The 24,220-nt window shown below is 47.1% G+C and overlaps 2 protein-coding genes across 5 annotated transcripts in view; one reads left to right on the top strand and one right to left on the bottom strand.

Moving 5' to 3' along the window:
- Nucleotides 1-14,337, top strand: part of NR3C2 (nuclear receptor subfamily 3 group C member 2) — a 358,115-nt gene extending 343,778 nt beyond the window's left edge. For 2 of the 3 annotated variants that reach the window (XM_017532742.1, XM_017532733.2), the window contains exon 9: nucleotides 11,613-14,337. In XM_017532742.1, coding sequence (XP_017388231.1) covers nucleotides 11,613-11,768 — 156 coding nt within the window. In that variant the 3' untranslated portion in view covers nucleotides 11,769-14,337. The remainder of the gene's footprint in view (nucleotides 1-11,612) is intronic. The other variant, XM_017532746.2, reaches the window with a different exon arrangement.
- A 5,996-nt stretch (nucleotides 14,338-20,333) lies between these two features.
- ARHGAP10 (Rho GTPase activating protein 10) overlaps nucleotides 20,334-24,220 on the bottom strand; it is a 334,414-nt gene continuing 330,527 nt past the window's right edge. For both annotated transcript variants that reach the window (XM_017532769.1, XM_017532773.2), the window contains one exon: nucleotides 20,334-21,113. In XM_017532769.1, coding sequence (XP_017388258.1) covers nucleotides 21,025-21,113 — 89 coding nt within the window. In that variant the 3' untranslated portion in view covers nucleotides 20,334-21,024. The remainder of the gene's footprint in view (nucleotides 21,114-24,220) is intronic.

Genomic DNA, 24,220 nt, shown 5'->3' with positions numbered 1-24,220 from the left:
ATAGAGCCTCAGTGCTATGTTCCTAAGTGCAAGAAAGCTATGACGTGGCTTATGGAGAAAATATGTGTGTTAAAGAAGCATCCATCAGGCCTGAGCAACAGTGCTGTTTGCCATGAGTTCAAGGTTAAGGAATTGGCAGTATACATTAATTAAGATGTCTTTAAACAGAAACACGCATAAAACAAGGTTATATATTGGTCATTTGTTGAGAAAGTTGTGACCAGCAATGTAACCATAATAAGTTATTGTCTGATGTACCCAGAAAGTCAATATGCCAAGACAGTGGGTTGCAGCAGAGAGGTTTAATCAGAGTCACATCAAAAGAGGAGATGGGAGGAAACCTCAAATCCATCTCCCCAGGAGTGTGTGGCAAGCATTTTTAAGGGTTTGGCAGTGGGTGGAAGTGTGGAGGTCATTGACTGGTTGAAGAGTTGGGGAAAGTGGCTCAACAGGGAGAGGAAGAAGTCATATTCTCATGCTGACCCTGTTCCTCTGTGGGGGTCTTCAAACTGGTTGTTGGAATTCAGGGTCTGAAAAACATCTTAAGCCAGGGATGTCCAATCTTTTGGCTTCCCTGGGCCACATTGGAAGAAGAATTGTCTTGGGCTGCATATAAAATACACTAACACTAGTGATAGCTGATGAGCTTGAAAGAAAGAAAAAATTGCAAAAAAATCTCATCACGTTGCTGGGTGTGGTGGCTCACACCTGTAATCCCAAAACTTTGGGAGGCTGAGGCAGGCAGATCACGAGGTCAGGAGATCGAGACCATCCTGGCTAACACGGTGAAACCCCTGTCTCCACTAAATATATAAATGTTTAGCTGAGATGGCGCCATTGCACTCCAGCCTGGCAACAGAGCAAAACTCTTCAAAAAAAAAAAAAAAAAAATTTTCATCATGTTTTAAGAAAGTTTACGAATTTGTGTTAGGCCGCATTCAAAGCTATCCTGGGCCATCTGCAGTCTCCTGGGCCATGGGTTGGACAGGGTTGTCTTAAGAGATCCTTAAACAAAAGTCTTTGATTCTGGTGTCAGAGACCTGTCTGTATAGTCAATATCTAGTGCTATGTGACGTTTAGCAACTAGGAAGTGGGGCAAAGTGCAGCACGATTAGTACTTAATTATAACTATATTTCTCTCCAGAACCTGGCATGCAATTCTTGTCAGCCCTGTGGGGGTGGTTACAGTAGTTTGTGGGAACCTAACCCTGTATTTCCCCTAGGAGCAATTGTTCAGTATTCATTAAATCAGTGGTCAGATGACTTTGTAAGATATAGCTAGCTACCGTGGATATGGAGGATCGACTGTGAATATATATAACGCCCAGAGAATATAGGCTCAAAGGGAAATGACTCCTTAAGGAACAGCCAAGAATAGGAGCCATACATGACAGAGGATCTCTATTTAACTGACAATTTCTGGAACCTTTAAGTTGCATGATGTCTCTGGTTACCTAGCCCTATCCCCGTACTGCTAGGATTCTTTCCAAAGCATTTCCTAAAGGCTAGAAGAATCTGTATGGTAACAGGAAAGCCAGATCTAGGCACCACCATATCGCTTAATTTGGAGACCTTTTTCCCCTACATTTTAGTGGTTTTGAAAACTAAATACTAAATAAGATGGAGACATCTTATACTTGAGATATATGTGTGTGTATGTATGTATGTATGTATGTATGTATATATATGAGATGGAGTTTCACTATTGTTGTCCAGGCTGGAGTGCAATGGTGCAATCTTGGCTCACTGCAACCTCTGCCTCCTAGGTTCCAGTGATTCTCCTGCCTCAGCCTCCCAAGTAGCTGGGATTACAGGTGCACGTGATTTATGTATTTTAACAAACAAACAGAACCTGTTCCTTCAAAAACTATTACTGAATCTCTTGAGATGCCTTCCAATCCATACGTCAGCAAGCTTTTTCTGAAGTGAGCCATGTAGTAATGTTTTTAGGCTTTGTGGGCCATACAATCTTGGCTACAGCTACTCAGCTATGCCACTGTGGCATGACAGCAGTCACAGGATATATGTGAAGGAATGAATGAGTGTGGTTGTGTTCTAAACAATTTCATATCATTTGAACATGTCACAAAATGTTATTCTTTGGCTTTTTTTTCTCAGTCATTTAAAAGTATAAAAAACACAAACATGGAAAAAACTTACAAAGCATGAGGCCAGACGTGGCCTGCGACGGTAGTTTACCGGACCCTGTTGGCTTTCTGTGGCATCACAGAATGAGGGAAGAAAACAGTCCTTATCTATTGACTTGAGACACCTTGCTCGCACGTGTTCCTACCTAAGGCTGCCTCTGGCCACTAGGATCTGCCCCTTATTGCTTGGTGTTCTTTTTTTGGGAGATTGAAGTAAGGATCTAATTGCCTAATCTAGATTAAACCTAATGTTAAAGTTGGTAACATAGAAACACAAGCCAGCTTAGATTTTTACTTTGCTCAGCGTAGTGTACATTTGCAAGAAAGATCTCGGAAATATTGAAAACAAGATTAGGAAAAGTTCACACTTCTATATACAGTAACATGCCAATGCATTTCAAACACCACCCTTTCATTAGATTTCCTTTGTTCAGCAATGTTCTAATTACCCCTCTATCTTTAAGCTCTACTTTCTTCTCTTCCATTTTGTCATTTTTCTTTGTGGTTTTCACATGTATAATAGACCTATTTTCAAGAAGGCAGAGCTGTGATCTAGAATGAGGCTTTTAAAACAAGGAAACTTAAGGTGGAAATTAAATAAATTTAAACAAAAAATTTGCCAGGAAATTGAGCCCATCTTGCTTAGCACAGCATCCAAACATGTGTTGAGGATTTAATATTCACCCTTGATCAGAGATCAGTGATTGGCGTTGAACTTGTTATAAAAATGGGGATGAAGGGCCAGGCACAGTGGCTCATGCCTGTAATCCCAGCACTTTGGGAGGCCGAGTTGGGCGGATCAAGAGGTCAGGAGTTCGAGACCAGCCTGGCCAACATGGGAAAACCCTGTCTCTACTAAAAATACAAAAAATTAGCCAGGCGTGGTGGCAGGCACCTGTATTCCCAACTACTCTGGAGGCCCAGGCAGGAGAATCGCTCAAACCCTGGAGGTGGAGGTTGCAGTGAGCCGAGATAGTACCACTGCCCTACAGTCTAGGCGACAAGAGCAAGACTCCATCTCAAAAAAAAAAAGGGGAATGAAGAACAAATTAAAACATAGTCTTGATAACAATTTGATGCTAATGGATGGGGGCCGGGGTGAGTTTTCAGAAAGCCCTTGGTCTCTCATGAGACACTGTAGCACCTACTCCACCCTCCACTCTCCCATCCCAGCCAGCCCATTCCTGGGCAGGCACTGGCCAAACCCAGACTGCCTGAACCTGCACCAGCCTAGACTCTGGAACCAGCCCTGGGAGGCTGCATGGGACAACCCTGCCTCTGTCACTCCATTAGTGTCGTTAAGCATCCGACTAAGGCCCCAGATGCCTCTCACATGCCTAGTGTTTAGCTGATGCACCAGGCGTGCTCACTGACAAACTTTTGGCCAAGAAGTGCCTTTTGATCTCTCTTGGTTGGATCTAGGAGGGCTTCAGGACTCTCCAAAACTCACCCACTGAGACAGCCTGCCAGGAACACTCAGTTACATGATGGCATTTTGGAGCCTGGGTTTTCAGAACGGAGCCCATAAGTGAGTGGTAGCATAACCTTTTCTTTAGCTATAGAAACAAATCAAATGCTGCAGAATTTGTAAGGGATGGGCTTTTCTTACCTGTCACTTTCTGCTGAGATATAACCAGACAGGGAAAAAGCAGAGCCACATGGCTGAGGGGCCATCTGGGCACAAGCGGGCATCTTCCCTTCCGCCTGCACTGGGAGCAGGTTGGGGGTTTAGAATCTGTTTTTTAAAAGTTAATATTTATTGCAGAATATACATAGCTCACCGTTTACCATTTCAAGTGTACAATTCAGTGGTATTAGGTCCATTCATGTAGTTGTGCAGCCATCACCACCATCCATCACCCCAAACAGAAACTCTGTATCCCTTAAACACTACCTTCCTTTCCCCTACTCCTGGTAAGCGCTATTCTGCTTTGTTTCTATGAATTTGGCTACTCTAGTTGCCTCATATAAGTGGAATCTCATAGTGTGTGTTCTTTTGTGTCTGGCTCATTTCACTTAGTTAATGTTTGGAGGTTCATGGTGCTGTAGCATGTATCAGAATTTTATTTCTTTTTGAGGCTGAATAATAGGTCTCTGTGTATGCCACATTTTGTTAATCTGTGGATGGACAGTTGAGTTGTTTTTACCTTTCGGAATTGTGAATAATGCTGCTATGAACACTTTTTTTCTTTTTTTGAGATGAAGTTTTGTTCTTGTTGCCCAGGTTGGAGTGCAGTGGTACAATCTTAGCTTACTGCAACCTCTGCCTCCCTGGTTCAAGCGATTCTCCTGCTTCAGCCTCTGCAGTAGCTGGGATTACAGGCGTCTGCCACCACACATAGAGATGAGGTTTCACCACGTTGGCCAGGCTGGTCTCCAACTCCTGACCTCAGGTTATCCACCCAACTCGGCCTCCCAAAGTGCTAGGATTATAGGTGTGAGCCACCCCGCCCAGCTGTGAACACTTATCTACAAATTTCTGTTCGAGTAGTTGCTTTCAGTTTTTTCGGGTATATGCCCGGAAGTGGAATGGTGTGTCACATGGTAATTCTCTGTTTAATCTCTTTAGGAACTATCATACTGTCCTCCAAAACACTACACCATTAGACGTTTTCACCAGTGGCATACAAGGGTTCCGATTTCTCTATATCCTCGCCAACACTTGTTATTTCCACTTCTTTTTTGAACACTTGTTATTTCCCCCTTTTTTTGATAATAGCCATCCCGATGGGTGTGAAATGCTATCTCATTGCAGTTTTAGTTTGATTTGCATTTCTCTGCTGACTAGAGATGTTAAGCATCTCTTCATGTGCTCATTGGCCATTTGTGTATCTTCTTTGGAGAAATGGCTTTGGCAAGTGCTTTACCAATTTTTGATTCAGTTTGGTTTGTTTGTTGTTGAGTTGTAGATGTTCTTTATATATTCTGGATATTAACCCTTTATCAGATATATGATTGCAAATATCTTCTCCCATTCTTTCGGTTGCCTTTCACTCTCTTGCTGGTGGCCTTGGGTGCACAGAAGTTTTTAATTTTGATCTACTCATATTTATTTTTCTTTCATTGCCTATGTTTTTAGTGCCATATCCAAAAATAACATTTTTTGTTTGTTTGTTTGTTTGGAGACAGAGTCTTGCTCTGTTGCCCAGGCTGGAATGCAGTGGTGCTATCTCAACCCCCTGCAACCTCTGCCTCCTGGGGTCAAGCAATTTCCCTACCTCAGCCTTCCAAGTAGCTGGAAATACAGGCACGTGCCACCATGCCTGGCTAATTTTTGTATTTTTAGTAGAGATGGGGTTTCACCATGTTGGTTGGGATGGTCTTGAACTCCTGACCTTATGATCTGCCCACTTTGGCCCCCCAAAGTGCTGTGAGTATAGGAATGAGCCACCGCATTCAGCCATAACTTCGTTTTGTTTCAGTTGAAGGCCATACCCCCTATATAATCACTTCAGGTCATTTTCCAATGTTCACAAAGCTGTTTCTGGAACACCTGGACTAAATAGTTGCCACTCATTTGTGTCCACTGAAACTACTAGCATTGCAGTATTCATAGTTAAATCGATGTCTGTTTTGCTCTAACCCCATCAATATCGCTAAAATTTTGATCTTTGAAAATAAAGTTCCCAATATCCCCTGCCCCAATGCTCATTTTAGGCAAAAGCTCATTCCAATTAGGTAAACAGTATGGAGTCAGCAGATAACATATAAGAAATGAGCATGCTACTGAAATCATGTGGGACCTACTTTAGAGAGGCTGTTATCATTCAGGCTTCATCACCGCTTAAGTGATTATGTAACCTCAGACCAGCAGCAGTGGCCCCAGATGTGCAGCAAGGAGACTCTCCCTGCAAGGCATTCTGAGAAGCCATCATTTGCAGTGGAAACCGGGTGTGGGGAGTGGCCGCTGGCCTGACCCAGCGATGACTCATGAGGGAACTAGGGAAAAGGCAGATTGAGCCCCATGGCCTCATCAGAGTGAGCCAAGTGCCATCAGTCGTCCTGTGACCCTGCCAGGCTCCTCTTCCACCCTGACAGCTGTGGCCCATCAGCTGGATAAATCATGCTGGGCATCTGCTAAACTTCTGAGATCCCAGCAGATGCATTTTGTACAGAATGAAAAGTCAAGCACAAGTCTTTCTCTGATTCCTAATAATGTGGGACTCTTATTGCTGATTATAATTAGGGTTCTTGCCTCTCCATCTAGCCTGGGATCTACCAGGAAAGGTCAGTGGGAATCAGCATTGAGACAGCAGGCCAGGCCATCACTGCATTGGTCTCATTGAAATGAAGTCACTTGTGCTGATGAGCAAAGGTAGCACTTTGGGCTTAGTCGCTGTGACCACCCTCCCCACTCCGACCCCGGTGCCTCTAACCATAGTGAGCAGAGAATGGGGCTCATAGAGCGCCCATGGCATGGCATGCGGATAGAGTCATGTTAAAAAGGTTGAAGGAAACCGGAGTCTAGGGAAGGATAGAAAGAAGTTAGCTTGGTGTATTGAGTTTTGCAATATTGGTGCCACAAAATGAAGATGCTCATTTCAGTTGCCCAGTTTTTTGCTTGTTTTTCGAGATGGAGTCTCACTCTGTCACCCAGGCTGGAGTGCAGTGGTGTGATGTCCACTCACCATAACCTCCATGTCCTGGGTTCAAGCGGTTCTCCTGCCTCAGCCTTCAGAGTAGCTGGGATTAGAGGCGCACGCCACCATGCCTGGCTTATTTTTTGTATTTTTAGTAGAGATGGGATTTCACCATGTTGGCCAGGCTAGTTACGAACTTCTGACCTCATGATCCGCCCGCCTCGGCCTTCCAAAGTGCTGGGATTACAGGCATGAGCCACTGCCCCCAGCCAGTTGCCCGGTTTTTGTTTAGACTCATTGAATAAAACTAGCAACGTGCTACCCTAAAAAATACTGTTGAAATAAGTTATTCCCAAGCACTGGGAGTTTGAATAAGTCAGAGAAACTGAGGAGCAAGAATCCAGGCAACAGTAGCTTGGAATCCCTTTAGCCCACAGCCCACCCCAGGGCTGCACAGCAGAAACATGAAGGGGCCACTCCTAGGAGCTGTGGGGAGTAAGTAGGTGATTCCTCTGTCAATGAGCTTGCAGGCCACAGTTTGAGGAGTTGCACCATAAATAGGACAGGTTAAACGGATAAAGATGTGGACAGCAGGATAAAACAGGAAGTGGGGTCACCGGCTCCAAGGCTAATTGTCAAGTAAATTAGAAAAACAAAAAGTGTCATCTGTGAGGTGAGAGGCCAGAAAGGATTCCTTCAGGCTGGGTCCCAGGAAGGCCTGCGGGGAAGAGGTGACTGCATAGAAATAGCTGGTTGAAAGCAGCAGCAGCTACCTATGAGCACAACATTTTCAAAAAATTATTCCATGCCAAGTGAGTGTCTGAGGAAATTGCCAGGGCATGCCCAGGAGAGCCGTGCACACAGTCATTCTGAAGTGATTTGCTTTGAAAGGTAGCCTTTGGCATGGTCTGGCATTCCCCCCCGCCATTCCAAAACTGACACATGCTGATGAACTGAACTCTTCTTTGGTGGTTTCACACTTTGCAGTGGGAATAGCGGTTTGGGTTCAAACTAGAAACAGTGCTCATTTAGAGATGAACAGCCTAGCTCCCACCCTGCCCTGCATCCCCTTCCAGGACATGAGTTCAGCCTGTCCTGCCTCTGCCAACCCTGTACTGGGGACAGTGGCCTATCGTGCACTGAGTGGGGGTTAGGGACAGTGTCTGATGATGTATGAGTGCCTTATATGCACCTGTATCTTCATTTCCTGGCTTTTTTAGGCTCCAGAATGGCCAAGTCTGCATATTCCTCAATGTGTACCTGTGCACTGCACCAGGCTGGTACCCAGGAGATGCCCATGCGAATGTACAGGGTGACTGTTAGATGCTTTGCCATAACACAGCAGTGTGGCACAGGAAGCAGTGTCCATTCTGGCTGGTCAGCATCCAGGCTGACCCAGGTGTTTGATATGTGACTCACCCAGCTCTCCTGGCCTTGTCCCCCACCTCCTTGAGATCTAACCACCTGCAGCAATTAACTTCATGTGCCTGGAATTTTCCAGTTGAGATGAGGCTCCGTACTGCAGCACCTGCCTACCTTAAACATCTGCTAAGGGCCAGGCATCTGTGCGTCCTGCCCTGAAGGCTCCCTGGGCCCACTGGCTGTAGCAGGTCAGGGTTGGGAAGGCTCTGCAGGTCAGTGAGCACGTGGGGCCCAGGACCTGCAGCTCAGACCAGCTTAGTCATGTTCTGCTCGCCCAGTGATTGGGGGCCCCCGCTTCAATTCCCACAGATGTTCCCAGACCTCAGCAACTGCAGTCATGGTACAGGATGTAGGCCTACAGAGATTTTCAGCCTCGTCCCAGGGCAGGGTGCGCCAGATGGGCTTCTATGGCTGCCAGCACTTTTGGTAGGTGCTGAGGCCTTCTGCATACCCACCCCTGTGGGCATCCTAGCTTATCCTTATAGATACAGGATAAGCCCTTTCCCGATAGTGGTTGGTGGTGACACCCCCTCCTCCACTGATAACGTCATGCCTACAGAGTCAAGTGCCCAGCCCCAGCTGCCAGGCCAATCCCACCTGCTGGCTCTGATACCAGGCCCAGGTTCTGCACGAAGGCTCCATCCCTCCGCAGCTGACCAAGCCATAAACAGAAGCCCTCATGACTGGGAATGAGCTGCTTTCTCCATCTGTGGAACATGGAACAGAGGTGGGTGGGAAATGCCAACCCCAGGTTAATATGCATGGTTAGTGAGTAGCATCTAGGACACCTGTCCCCAGCCAACCTGTGAGGAAAACCAGCTGATCCCCTAGCCCCAGCCTCTCTCCATTCTAGTCTGTTTTCTCAGCATCTCCTGGGTGATGCTTAGTGCTGTGGACATGTCTCTGTGGGTATTACAGATAGGGGCAGAGGCTCCAAGAGGGCCTGGGACCTCTCCCTGTTAGCAGGTTCACAGGTGTGCCTGGGCTGCACGCTGCCTCTTGTTCAAGGGTCGACTTACTCTGTTCCTTCTCTTATTACATATATGCACCAGCATTGCTGTCACCCGCGTACCAATATGAACCCTTCCATGGCCCTGGCTCTGCTGTGTAACTTGTTGGGGATGTCGGTCGGTAGGCAAGCAGGCTTCTCTGCTCCTCAGAGCTCCCTAGGTAACCCTGCACTTGCTGGTCCCCTGACGACCATGCGGCCTTCAGGTCACGTGCCAAGCCCATCTTTCCTGAGAGCCCCTCTGAACTGCACCCCCTCCCTTTCCCCCTTCCCTCCTTACACTGGCAGCAGCTGCCTTTCTGTGTGTATTTCTGCTGAGTAGAAAGGAACACAGATGCCTTGAGACAGAGACTTGTTCACTGCAGCCTCCCCAGTGCCTGGCACAGAGCAGGTGCTCGGTGGCTTAGCTGGATAGATAGCAAGGATGAGTTGTAGATAATGGATGCTGGCTCTTCCCAAACCCCTTGTGGCCTGAGAACAGGGAACCTTTATCCCCAGACATGAACAAGGCGCAATCCCAGAAATGTGAAAGGTGTGGCCACCAGACAGAGCATCCTTGTGGTGGTTGATATTGCCTAGAAACCAAGATGTCTACCCTCAGGTTAAAACTTTAAGAAAGTCCCCCTCACAGCCCTTCAGGCACCCACATGGAGGGACTCCAGGGCATCTGGTTCCCGAGCGCTGCGGTGGGTGTGCAAGACTCTGCTAGCCTGGTCAAAGCATCCCCACCTAGCAGTTGGCACTGCTGACAGTGGCACATCTGGACCGCCACACCCAGTATGGCGGTAGCTTTGACAGCCATGGACCTGCCATGTGAGAAAAAACAGAAGTGGGATGGCATGTTTCTTAACTATCATTCCTGAAAAGGCAAAAAAACAAGGTTCTCCTATTCCTCATTTTATAGAAGGGGAACCCAAGGACCAAATTCCACCAGAATGGCACAGAGCAGGCTTCACAAACTGTTCCATAGAGGAAAATGGTGTTTTATTGTGGAAGCAGCGTGAGAAGCACAGAATCAAAGCGGTCTTGCTCTAGCGGTGCTTCTCCACATCTGTAATAACTTGTTCCAAGTAGAGTTTGAAGCATTTTACCTGAGTCATTCAGTCCTCTGAAACAACTCTGAGGCTCAGAGACGGTTCTTATCCCCATTTTACAGATGAGGAAACTGAGGCATAGCATGTGTGTGTGGACATGGTGCTATTTCTCAGCTTTCTGGGCCCAGACATCCTGCGGGTGCAGAGCACGTTAAACTCCACAGTCCTTGGTAGCTGATTAGGAAAATACCACTCTGCAGATTGAGGGCAGTGACAGGCACCAACAGAAGCATGACAGTTTTTTTTCCCTGATGAGAGTTTCTTGATTCCTTGTTTGTATTGAGGCCTTTACCAAACAGTTATTTACTGTCTGACTCAATTAAAGCTTGCCAATTGAGTGGTTTTTTTAAAAAATCATTAGGGTTACAGATGCAAGTTCAACAGAATCACTTTATTAAGAGTTATTTTATGGCAGGTCACATTCATATTGCCAGCTATCGTACAGTTGGAAATGACCAAAAGACATTTTTCTCATAGTGGAATATAGAATTAACTATAGAAAAAATAGTGTATTTTTTCTTTTTCTATTGCATTTTAGGTTTTTTTTTTCTTATTTGGAATTACTGTTCCTAGTAAATGGAATAGCAGTGTTCTTGTTGTGCAACAGTAATGCCGTGCTGCATTTAGAATTTTTTTTTACATAAATTAGGAGCAGTTCAGGTCTGGAGGGGCTGAAAAAGGTTCTTGGTTTACAGAATAGGGAAAATGAGCTAGGGGGACACCTCAGAACTTGTCCCTGATAGTATTCACTGTCTCAAAATCAGCCTGAAATGGAAGTAGCTGAGGCGGCTCAGATCTGCCCCCACAGGGCAGAACCAGAAAGGAGGGAAAGAGGACCTGGGACTGCAGGTGGAAGTGCCAGCTGTCCCCTTGGCGGCAGCTCCATTGGCAGGCCCGGCTAAGGGGACACCACAGTTGCATTGTGGGGTGCTCTCTCCTGCTCCTCACCCTCCTGGGCCAGCGCCTGCCCCTCCCTGCCAGCCCACCTTACAGCCTGGGAAGGCCTATCCCCACATACAAAGATACACGCATATGCACACTATTAGAAATTAGAATTTGATGAGTGTAGTTCAGTGACCCAGGCACTATTATCTTGTCACTGTCCCTGCTGCATCTGACATATTCAGTGCTCAAAAATGACCCAGCTCTCAGCTGAATATGTTTTCCATGGAAGGCAGATGACATGGGTGACATGAGCACCCTTCTTCCTCTCCCAGGACAGATGACCGTGCTCAATTAACGAAAACATGGCCTCCTGGGAGGCTTTCGGAATGTTGCCCTTTGAGTTCCCACCAACGTCAGGACGCAGAGGTCGGAAGTGGGTCTCCTGTGTCATGCCCCCTCTGTGTCTGTGTTGCAGCTGGTGAACGACCTGCTGGAATTCTGCTTCTACACCTTCCGAGAATCCCAGGCGCTGAAGGTGGAGTTCCCAGCAATGCTGGTGGAGATCATCAGCGACCAGCTACCCAAGGTGGAGTCGGGGAACGCCAAGCCACTCTACTTCCACCGGAAGTGACCGCCCGCTGCCCCGGAAGAACTTTGCCTTAAGTTTCCCCGTCTTGTTCCACTCCCACGAAGCACCCAAGAAATCATGTTTTTAACATGTGATGGTTGATTCACACTTGAACAGGTTCTCAAGTTTAAAATCATGTCAGGGGGTTGGAGCCAGGAAAGCTGTTTTTCCGTGGATTTGGCGAGACCAGAGCGGTCTGAGGATTTCCCCCCTCTCCAATCCCCCAGCGCTTAGAAACAGGTTCCTGTTTCTCGGGATGAAAAGCCATATCTAGTCAATAACTCTGATTTTGATATTCTCACAGATGGAAGTTTTAACTATGCCATGTAGTTTCTGGTATCGTTCGCTTGTTTTAAAAGGGTTCAAGGACTAATGAACTTTTTAAAGCTTACCCTTGGTTTGCACATAAAACGTATAGTCAATATGGGGCATTAATATTCTTTTGTTATTTAAAAAAACACAAAAAATAAAAAATATATACAGATTCCTGTTGTGTAATAACAGAACTCGTGGCGTGGGGCAGTAGCCCACTCTGAGCCCTTGCTCGCCCACGGTCTTCTGCATCACTGGTATAAACACCCGTTAGCGTCCATTTCTTATTTAATTAGAATGGATAAGATGTTAAAACAAATGCCTTGGTTTCGATTTCTAGTATCTACTGTGTTGGCTTTACAAATAATTTTTGCAGTCTTTTGCTGTGCTGTACATTACTGTATGTATAAATTGTGAAGGACCTGAAATAGGTATAAGGATCTTTTGTAAATGAGACACATACAAAAAAAAAAAATCTTTAATGGTTAATAGGATGAATGGGAAAGTATTTTTGAAAGAATTCTATTTTGCTGGAGACTATTTAAGTACTATCTTTGTCTAAAAAACAAGGTAAATTTTTTTTTGTAAAGTGCAATGTCCTGCATGCATAATGAACCGTTTACAGTGTATTTAAGAAAGGGAAAGCTGTGCCTTTTTTAGCTTCATATCTAATTTACCATTTTACAGTCTCTGTTGTAAATAACCACACTTAAACCTCTTTGGTTGTCTTGAAGCCTTTCTACTTTTTCTGTACTTTTTTTCTTTTGTTCTTGGTCTCCCGCTTGGGGCATTTGTGGGACTCAAGCACGTTTTCCGGCTTCTGCTTCATCCTACTCCGTCGGGGAATGGCACACTGCAGTGTCTGCAGCTCCTGGAAGGTGTCATTTGACAACACACGTCGGAGAGGTGGTCTTGGAAGTGCTGCAGCTTTCCTAAAAGCTGCCTCATTTCCCTTTTCCTACAGAAGCAGAAACAGCTCTAGGAGAGCGAGACTGGGAATTCAATGGCTCAGAGAGCATCTTTTCCTCCCATTTTAGAAAATCAGATTTTCTCCTGTGGGGAAAAAAATTCCATGCACTCTCTCTGTTAAAAATCAGCTATTCCCTTTTGATCTTGGAAAGGGGTTCTGCTCTCCTGGAACTGGTCACAGGAACACATAGATCATGGCAGGATACACTGGGACAGCCCATCTTGGCGAGGTTCAGTCTGAATGGCGTGGAGACTGAGAGAGAGAGGGGGGTTTTAGATTTTTAAAAGGTTGGTTTTAAAAATAATAAATTTTATACATAAACAGTTCTGGAGAAAAACTACAGATCATACAAGCAAGACAGTGGCACTAAAATTTTTAATTCATTAATCTGTTTGGCACTGCTGCAATTTATGGCTTTTCTCTTGCCCGAAACCACAAACATATATATCTTTGGGGAAACTAACGATATGATTGCACTAAATAAACTACTTTGAATAGAGGCCAAATTAATCTTTTAAAAGTGATGATAATCATCAGGTTTGCTCAGTGAAATCATATTATTTTCCAAAACCTAAAAGCTGTAGCTGGAGAAGCCCATGGCCAGGAGAAAGCAGCAGATGGATCAACACTTATCTCCAGGGTTCACCATGCAGGCAACATTACCTTGTCTTTCAAGAGACACCTGCCTTATGCAAGGGGAAACCTGTGAAAGCTGCACTTCGAGGGAGGAGTTTTTCTTACATAATTTGCAATTTCAGGAATTTACATTTATAGGCAGATCTTTAAATACAGTCAACTTACATGCACAGCAATATGAAAGCCACACTTTGAAGGTAATAAATACACAGCATGCAGACTGGGAGTTGCTAGAAAAGAAACGGCTTACTTACAAAAGCAGCTTTTATTTCAAACTTAGTTTTTATAAAATGGGAATTCTGACTTAACCAGGTTTGGGATGGAGATGGTCTGCATCAGCTTTTTGTATTAACAAAGTTACTGGCTCTTTGTGTGTTTCCAGATAACTTTGCTTGATTAAAACAGCAAAGCCATATTCTAAATTCACTGTTGAATGCCTGTCCCAGTCTAAACTGTCTGTCTGCTCTTATTTTTGTACCATATTGCTCTTAAAAATCTTGGTTTGGTACAGTTCATAATTCACCAAAAGTTCATATAATTAAAAAAAACACTAAATTAGTTTAAAATGAAGCAATTTATATCTTTATGCAAAAACATATGTCTGTCTTTGCAAAGGACTGTAAGCAGATTACAATAAATACTTTACTTTAATCACCTGTTGTTTTGGAGATTATTTATTTGAATGTCTGTAGGTACACCCAGATTTTGTGCCCTCCCAAATCTTGATCATATGTATTCAGCCTACATCCAAGATGGAGGAGCAGTGTTTTTCCATATTAGAAAGAATCCTATGTTAGCCACATGTTAATTCTATGTTAATTCTGCTCTTTGGGGACTGCTTAGAGACCTTGTTTCTAGTACTTTTAATATTTGCTTTATTAAAATACTCTATAGCCATTGAAAAACTGCTGCCATGCAGCTGCTAAACTCTATATACACATTGCCTCATTTAGCTTCACAACCACGTGAAAACTTGTTTATTCTGCAGAATTTGAGACTAAGGTGAGTTGAGCCCCATCTGACACCAAAGTTCTTCCTCTACGTGGCCTCACCCTGTCATCCCCCAGGACCCTTGTACCATCAAGATGCTCAGCTCCGCATTGGCCACGATGCTTCTGACACTCCTGCAGGCTTGTCCCCTGGATTCCACTCATTAATATGGGCCACAAATGAGCAGTAAGCAATCACTAGCTGTTTTTTTTTTTTTTTTTTTTTTAAAGAGAAAACATTTCCCACAAGATAAATTCCAGTACAGTACCTTTTTAATGTGTTACTCAACTGGAGATTGTTTAAACTATTTGCTTTCAGCAAGAGAAGACTATTTGATAGTAAAACAAATTCAGCTTTGTGTAACACAACAGATACATTTCTGGAACACAGCATACCCACTGAACATAGCACAGGAAGAAAGTTGTGAGAACAAATTTTTGGTGTGTAAAATACTATACATGCAATTTTGGATTTAAAAATTTGAGAAATTCAACCTATTAGGGAGCAGGGCTTTTCACAGAGAGCCCCTAACTTCAAACAAAAGCCATTTTGGGCTGGGAACCCACCCAAAGCTGGCAGGAGGCCCCTACAATGTGCACCCTTGGCTAAAGGGGGAGCCCTTTTTGAACAGACTCATTCTTGGGTCAAGTGTGACTTTATTTCTAAGAATTTCTAAAAGTGCTCTCAGGCCCCAAGAATTCCACACATAGGAATCATTCGCTAAGAACTATGTCTCTGCCACTGAGACAGCCAGCCACTATATGCCAGAGCAGTTAAAAACAAATTGTGCCCGGTGATGCCTATGTAGTTAGAGGCTTGTTTGCTTCTATATGCTGAATTCCCTCCAAGCAAATAGAAAACATTGCCCCTTTATGTACAAATCAGCTCTAACATATTTTTTATAAACTCTGCAAATGTACACAGATTAAAATGACTTGATTACAAGTATCTCTGGCACTTTAATTTCAAGTCATCCACTTGCTACTGCAGCAATTTTCTTGGAAATAAAACAGTAGCTTCCCAAACAACATTGGGTAAGGCACGATCTCAACATTGAGCATGGACCAAGACTGTCCAAAGCAAAGTGAACAATGGGGTGACATAGCAGGCAGTTAGCTGCCACTGTATAACAAAACATCCCAAAACTTAGTGGTTTAGATCAATCACCATTTACTATTTATCATGAGTCTATGAGTCGGCTGGGGGAAGTGGGGTGGGGTGTGCTGATCTGAGCCAGGCTGGGCTGAGTTGGGGTTGTTTGTACATCCGTGGTCAGCCTGCACCTGCCTGTTCTGCAGTAGCACTTGCTCCCTGCAGCCTCTCTTGCTAGCCTGGGTTTATTTTCACGGCAAAGCCAGGGCTCTAAAACAGACCCTGGAAAGGTCTATAACATTTTCCATGCCTCTGACTGAATCAAGTTTGCTCCTATCCCATTGGCCAAAGCAAGTTGTGAGGACAAGCCCTGGATCAGCCTGAAAGGGCTCCACAGAAGGGCATGGGTTTGGGGAGAGGTGAAAGATTGCGATTTTTAAGTGTCTACCACTAGCGATTACTTGGATACTTCACTGCAGCATGTATGTTGCCAAGACAGTGGTTTCCAAGTTTTCCGTAGTCTGAGAAACCCATTTATATGGATCTCCATGCCCTGGGCCAGCCTGACCGAGGGTAGATGGCAGTGCCTGTGAAAACTGGCCTGGCTGGGTCTGATCCTGCTGCTCCCAGCATGGGAGCTGCTCCACCTTGCAGCGTTTCTTTAGCTGCTAAAGTCCACAAGGAAGAAATCCAGACACCAGTGCACAGTCCTGAGCTGCCATGCATTCATTCACTGCCCAAATTTAAAGTGCAGGTCTCTTGTTGGGCCAAAAACAGAAGCCTCCTTTCCAATCAAGTTAACCTTCAGAGAGAAAGTGTTTTCCAAGGTATTCTTCTAACCGGTAGACTGAGATACTTTTAGCTAGACATTGAAGCATTAGAATTAGCTGGGCTGGGCTGCCCAAATGAGGTAGCAATAAATTACTGCTTAGGCCAGTCCAGGAGGAAGAGTGCTGACAAGCATCTGAGAAGACAGAACCAGGAACAGCAGAGCTGCCTGAGGACACGCGCCTGGAATAGCATCCGCAGAGTGGACAGAGGAAAGCTATGTGGCTCGAGAGGATTCACAAAGTGATGGAAAACATCTGGCCAAAAAAGGGGTAACTGGGACTGGCTTTGAGAGACTGGAAGGGAGAGCCCCTCAGAAGGTGAGAAGATGCCCAGCCTGTAGGTTAATGGGAACAAAGGCAAGCCCAAGACAGCAGGAGCCTGAAGTGGCTGGTGGAAAGTAGCGATGGGAAGGAGGGAGAGGCTGAGCAATGTCAGCAAGGACAAGAGCAGGGAATGGCTTCTGGAGAAGAGATACTGGCAGGAAGCAGGTAGTGGCTTAGAGATGAGAAGGGGGCAGAAACCGACCCCCATCCACCACAGCACCCGCTGCCTTGCCTTCTCCTGTCTCTCCGTTTACTAAACCCCACTTCCTGCCATGCGCCCATCCGGCACAGGACATTCACTCTCATTTAACTGTCACATCCCACAGGTTGCTTCTCCTCTCTCCATTTCACAAGCACAAACAGAACCGTAAAAAGGTCATGTAACTTACCAGAGGTCACCAGGATACAAAACAGCGAAAATGGGATTTCAGCTTGCTTGGAACACAACACGCACTTCTCACCACTGTATTATTTCCGCAGAGGCACCTTAAACAGAAATGCATTTTCTCCCAGTTCTGGAAGGTGGAAGTCCAAGATGGCTGGAAGTCCAGGATGGAGGCACCCACCGGGTTGGTTCCTTCTGAAAGCTGTGAGAGAAGAGTCTATTCAAGGCCTCTCTGCTTGGCTTGTAATAAGCTGTTTTCTCCCTGTTTCTCTTCGTATCATCCTTCTTCTGTGCATGTCTGTCTCAACGTCCAAATTTCCCCTTTTTTTAAGGACATCAGTGATATTGGATTAGGGGCAACACTACTGTGCTCCGCTTAACTAGCGACATCTGCAAAGATCCTATTTTCAAATGAGGTCACATTCTGAGGGAATGGGGGTTAACGACTTCAATGTATGAATTTGGGGAGTGGGAAACAATTCAACTCCTAACAGCATGGGCCTGGGGAAACAGCAGAAAGAACATGTGACTAGCTTACTGAACCTGAGCAAGCAAGTGCTTTTCTCCATTTTCTCATCCATAAAGTGGGCCAACTGCCGCTGGCTTGTGCAGTCACTGTAAGGAGAGAATGAGTTAGACATCTGTCTCTGACACAGACACCCATGGATTTTCCCTTCCATACTCCCAACTGTAGATGCGGCTGCTGCTACAATGGAAGGAGGATAGGGCCGCAGCACCTGCAAGTCCTTTGGCTCTGTTCTCACCTGGCATTTCCTTTACAGTTGCAGGGACACCAGCGAAGGCCCTATGGGTTGGCACCATCAGATGCAAGCCCTGCATCCCCAGTGCCAACAAGAAACGCATAGCTCAAGTGCTCTTTTTTGCCCCAAACCACCATAGTGTCTCTGAATGAACACAGGCTATGAACATGGACCTGGTCTAAGCAGCCGCAGTTGGTGCTGCAGGATCAGAGCGAGGTGGGGCTGAGGGAAGGCCGGGCAGCCACAGCAGAGCCTGGGGAGCAGCCGCACCCGTCCAGCTAAAACAGCAAAACACACTCCACTTCTCTTCTAGGGGAAGGGAGTTGATCCACCAAAGAGAAAACACCTCCTGATCCCGTTCCTCAGTACATCTTGGGCCAAGCCCAGGGGTAAGCTCCCTGCCCAGAGGCCTTGGCGGTCCTGGCCACACTGCTGTGCACATGACACGTTCTCAGAAACACCGCTGCTTCCCTCTAGCACTACCCTACTCTTCCCCAGAGCGACAGGAGGGGTCTTCAGCTCTTAAGGCTTACAGGAGCCCCCACACGGCACAGTTGTGGAACTTCACATTGGTCACCCTGTCATCCTAAGGAACACAGAGGGCCCTGATGACAAAGATGCACAATGCTGCTATTCTTATTCATGAGTAAGAAAATCGGGAATGGCAGTTCCTATTAGCCAAGGCCTCCCCACATACTGGGTGCGCTGCTTCTATTAGGTCATTTCAACCCCAAACCTGTCGGTATTGTTTTATTTTTAGGATGCTGGAACAGAATCACAGAGGTGACTGATCCGGACCAAGGTCACACAGGTAGCCAGACTTGGTGGTGATTTCCCTAACTAAGTGGTGATAAAAGCACTTGGAGGGGAACAGCAGGTTGGGTGCATCTCACTGTTCACAACAGGAATCTCTGGCAAGCAAGCAAATAAATCAAGGCCTGGTGCAGGCCTTGATTTTATTTGTAATGAACCCTAGGGATACACCAATTCGGGATCTGCCAGGAAGCCACTCCCAACACTAACCTCAGCCTGCTCCAGCTGCCCAAAGGTTTGCCACTTCCTACAGAGGGGCTCTCACCCAAGTGGAACACAGCAGCAACCTCTTCTCAAGAGCCAAATTTCCCTTCTACATCCCAAGCAGCAAGTCAGAGTGGCAATGACAGCTCAGAAAACAGGCTACTGGCACTTATGCTGCCCCAGCCCCAGGGCCAAGCGAGCCCCTGCCCAGGCCTCAGACCCAACTGCAGTAGGGCAGCCCTGGGCTCCTCTGCAGTGCCAATGCTCTTCAGTGGGCCCATGATTATTTTAAATTATGTTGCATCAAAATTGTCCTTATTTTTACTTACAATACAGATACTTTTCAACAAGCACATTCCCCCACACACATAAAACTCCTAACTCCACACCTTCACGTGATCTGCATGAGGTGACTTCCAAGCTGTTCACTGGCAAGCTCTTGAGTCAGTTCATCTGAGAATGAAGCAATGGACACATCCATCCTTTGATAAAGGCTTGAGAGAAGGCAGACAGGTCCAGGAATCTCCCACGGGGATGTGTGGAAAGACACGCCTGGCCACACAGCAGCCTCTGGGGCATGGGGCTGGCTTCAGAATCCTGGGGCCACTAAAACTAAGCCCCACATTCCAAAGGAAGTCCCTTCTTCCCCGAGAGGTTGCTTACACCTGTGACTGGGAGGCAGAGGAGAATGAGGAAGAGTCAGCGCAAGGTCTGTCCATGCTGAGGGCAGCAATCAGCACAGGGCAGGGCAGAGTCAAGGGCAGAGGCTCCGCCGGGAAGGTCTGCTCTGCCTCCCTTTCCTCCCCCCACACCAAAATTAATCTAGATGAAGAGATTAGTAGGGAGGCCTGGAAGGCAGAGGCATGCTGGGTGGTGTGGGAGAGGGGTGTACCATGGTGCTGGTAGGAGGGCTGGTCCCAGGGCACTGAGACAGCTGGCACAAACCACCCATGGCCAAAGCCCCCCCAGCCCTGCTCCAGGTCCTGCACATACCTCCCGGGGTAGAGAGGCCTATGCAGCCACTGGTGGAAGTGTGAATGCCCTTCCAGGATTTCACACATCAGAGATGCCCGCTGCCCCCAGGAACACACCCCACTGCGAATACTCCAGGCTCCCCGCTAACAGATTCCACCTGGGAGCACACCAACAGCAGAAGGAAACAAGTCCCCATCGCAGGCTGCCAATTCATCAATCATGATGGGGCAATGGGTTCCACAACCGCTTCCCCACATTAGGACAGACAAATCAAACAGTAAATTACAGTTTATTTCATTTACAGAGACCTTGAGGCAAAAAGGCGGTGTTTGGAAAACAGCACACGGGTGAGGAGCACCAAGAAGCCTGTTACAAACACGCCAGTGCACGCTGCCAGAGCAGTGGGTGTGGGGTCCTGCAGGTGGCCGTCTAGGAAGGGGCAGGCTTGAGAAGCACATCTCTCTGCTTCCCTCTAGCTTGAGACCATCTCCCCTGCACCAGCAACAGCCCCTTCAGGCGAGGCCGCCAGAGCCAAGCACGCACTGTGCAAACCTAACCCTGTGAGTACTACCGTTCCCTTTGTGATCAAGACAGCAGGTGCTCTGGGAGGGGACGGAGCCAGGGTGGCTCTGGTGGTGTGACTGCCAGTGAGGACAGCACGGGTGGCAGAAGGCTGCCATCCCTCTCATCCTATAGGCTGGATAATTAAAAATCACAAATCCCGATGCTTGACAAATGAAAAGTCCATTCTGCGAATCTTGACATTCCCCTTCTGATCCACAAATCACAGTTCTGTGCGGTGCGTCCCACCCCTGCCTCCTCCCCGCAAGGCTGATTGTGATGATGGTAACTCCCGAGTGTGGAGGTACCTATGGGGGCAGCCCAGAGCCTCGGAGGAGGAAGGCAGCTCTCTGCCCCCAGGCAGGTCCCTGGGTGCCAGGGTCAGTGGGGGCTCAGAGGCCAGGAACTACAGCAGCTTGACGTAGTTCTGTGGAATCAGCCCCCTCTTGCCATTCAGAGTCCCTTCTAGCCAGCCAGGTTCCCTCGAGGTTTGTACTGAAAAGGAAGAGAAAAATCACTTTTACAAAATGCCCAAGTACTTGCCTCCTGGGTGTTCACTGTCTTTTAACAGCTCAACAAGGAAGTGGCCAGGAGAGAACAGGGCCCACTCCTGGGATGTCAGGTCGCAAAGTCTGCACCAGGGTCATTGACAGGCTCTGCGTCCCTGCACTGGTCACCACAATCCTCATCTACACAATCCTGAAGAAGCCTCCTAACCAGTGTCCCAGTTTCCAGTCCGACCCCTTCCAATCCACTGTGCACAAAGATGCTCAGTGAACTCTCTAGAATATAGAGCTGATCATGTCACTATCCTGCTTAAAGTCAAACTCAAGCTGCTACTGCTGCTTTTTTTTTTTTTTGAGAGGAAGTCTTGGTCTGTTGCCCAGGCTGGAGTGCAGTGGCACGATCTCAGCTCACTACAACCTCCACCTCCCAGGTTCAAGCAATTCTCCTGCCTCGGCCTCCTGAGTAACTGGGGTTACAGGCGTGCACCACCACGCCCAGCTAATTTTTGTATTTTTAGTAGAGATGGGGTTCCACCATGTTGGCCAGGCTGGTCTCAAACTCCCGACCTCAGGTGATCCACTGACCTCAGTCCCCCAAAGTGCTGGGATTACAGGCATGAGCCACCACTCCCAGCCTCAAACTCGAGCTTCTTACTGGTCTGGAACACAGACCCCTGGGCACCTGGCTCTGGCGCCCCTCCAGAAGCTCTTCACATTCCACTGGCACAACATGCATGACAACTGCAGTGAATCATCCAGAGAAATCCCAACTGCAGCTCCAGGCCTTTGCAAGTGCAGTGCCTTCTGCCTGGAATGCCTTTCCCCCATCTCTTCACCAGGTAATTCCCTCTGTTTAGAGACCTGATTGGATACCTCCTCCTCCGAGTCTTCCTGACCCTTCTCAGCCCTCACAGGCATTGTCTGGGCATTGGTCTGACTCCCATGCTGGATGGGGAACTCCTGAAGGCAGTCTGAGCCTTATACATCTGGGCACGGTGCCTGGCACGATGGACTGTTCATAAATATCCACGTGATACTTAAGAGAAAATTGCAATCTGGACAGCAAAGGCACAGGTCCAACTACTTGTCACCAGGGTTCAGAAATCCAGTACAGAAGCATTTAATAACCGCAGCTGTGGACAGGCCCCAACTCCAATCCCCAACCGTGGTAAAGTGCAGGCGTGGCAGCTGTGGCATAAACAAAAGGGGACACATGGGCTAGCCCAGCAGACCAACTCGAAAGGCGGCTGGGAAAAGTGGCTTCTGATCATAACTCAGGAGAAAAATTTCATATCAAAAACCAAGTACACACATACACATCCATAACCCACACAAGTTTCACAAAGCAATACTCTCACCCTCACTGTGTGCAATGCCTTCCTTTCTGTATTCTGTTATTTAATTTCACCCCCCCACCGTGAATTTATGTAGAAAACGATCATTCTTTGAATGCTAATTGTAACTCAGCGAATTGAGTTCATGGTCCTCTAAGGTATGGCTGCCCACAGTTTGGAAGCTATATATATATATATATATATACTGCCCACTAACAATCCAATTCTGATTGTCTTTTACAACAAGGTAACCATTTGTTCTTCCCTTCCTTGGATGAACAGACACACATTCTGGCTGTCTGCATTCCCCTAGCCGCCTGTGCTTTCCCTACATTCAACAAGCTTCTGGCTTCAAGGCCTCGGAGGAGCTGTTCCCTTGGACCTGAATGCTCTTCCCTGCCTTTATGTCTGGACAGCACCTACCCATGCTTCAAAGAGCAGCTTGAGCATGCCCCTACCTCCAGACTCCTCCCCACGCTCCAAACCAGGTTGGGGCTCCCAGTTATGTACCCCACGTGTTCCGTGTGTGTGTGTGCATGCATACATGTGTATGAGACAGACACACTGAGACACTCTCTTCTAGTCTAGACTGTGAGTGCATAAAACGTCTATAACATGAGATGCAGCACCTAGCAGTGTCAGATGCATGATGATCTGTGTAATGAATGAATAAGCAAAATCAGAGATGTGCTCTCCAAGTGATCTGGCAGCAAGTCACTTTCTTCATGCCTTCAATGACCTTGACCCTGACACTGTTCCTCATACCAGGATTTTGAGAGACTTCTCAACTTCTTGCAAAAGCCTCAGCTGGCAATGCTATGAGTGTGCCGTCACCATTAGGGAAAAGCTTTGGATTCTATGCAAAAGAGGCCCTCAGGGTTGTAACTGTGTCGGAGCCTGAGTGGCAAAAGACCCTGGGCTGAAGTCAGAGTCCGGAGGAGACTCCTGGCCAGCTGGGTGCACCTGGGAAATTAACCCCTGGGCGCCTCGCTCGGCTGTTACCTGCAACACGGGGTTACTAGCACTTGGCTTCCAGGATCTGCTGAGAGGAGGCAGTAAGATAGTCTCAAATACAGTCTCACCTGCACGCACTCACTGTTTCTTCTTCTACCCTATACACACCACACTCAGTATTAACAAAAGGATGAACAGAGGAGGAAAAAAGTGATTTCCCACAACACTGGAGGTGAAAGGAGGCTTGAATGGGGAAATGAAGGCCAGGCCGGGAATCCTGCACCTCCTCAACCAGCAAACCAGAGAGATACCTCCACAACCCCATCCACCACCTCCCCAGCCCTCCCCTCCCTGGAAGGCAGAAGCCAGTAGGAAGAGAGAGATCACTGCTTTATGGAAGTGACCAAGGGGGATCCTGTAACATCCAAGAGCCTGCAAGTGGACCCGGGCGAGTGGTGGGCAAAGTGAGCTAGAAGGGTCTGGAGACCAATAGCAAGGCATCCCCAGGCACAGGAAAGGTGGCTCTGCAGCTGCAGATGAAGCTGGCAGGCTCTCCCTCCCTCTCCAAAGATCTGATCTCGCTCAGTAGCATCAAACCCCAAAATACTCATCTGGGGCTCCTCTCCTAGTTTATCGCACTGCTCCTCCCCCGAGAAGTGTCTATGTGGACAGCAGGGCTCTGCTCTTCCATTCTTATGGATGGGAAGCGTGGCGGCCTCAGTGTCTGTCATTTCCCATGGACCCTCCCCGTGCCTGCAGGTCTCAGACCAGGAGCCTCGCTCTGCTTCAGTCACAGTGTCCTCACAGC

Source organism: Cebus imitator, unplaced genomic scaffold (genome assembly GCF_001604975.1).
Source record: "Cebus imitator isolate Cc_AM_T3 unplaced genomic scaffold, Cebus_imitator-1.0 Scaffold4, whole genome shotgun sequence".
Lineage (NCBI taxonomy): Eukaryota > Metazoa > Chordata > Mammalia > Primates > Cebidae > Cebus > Cebus imitator.
This window is presented reverse-complemented; position numbering and strand designations above follow the sequence as displayed.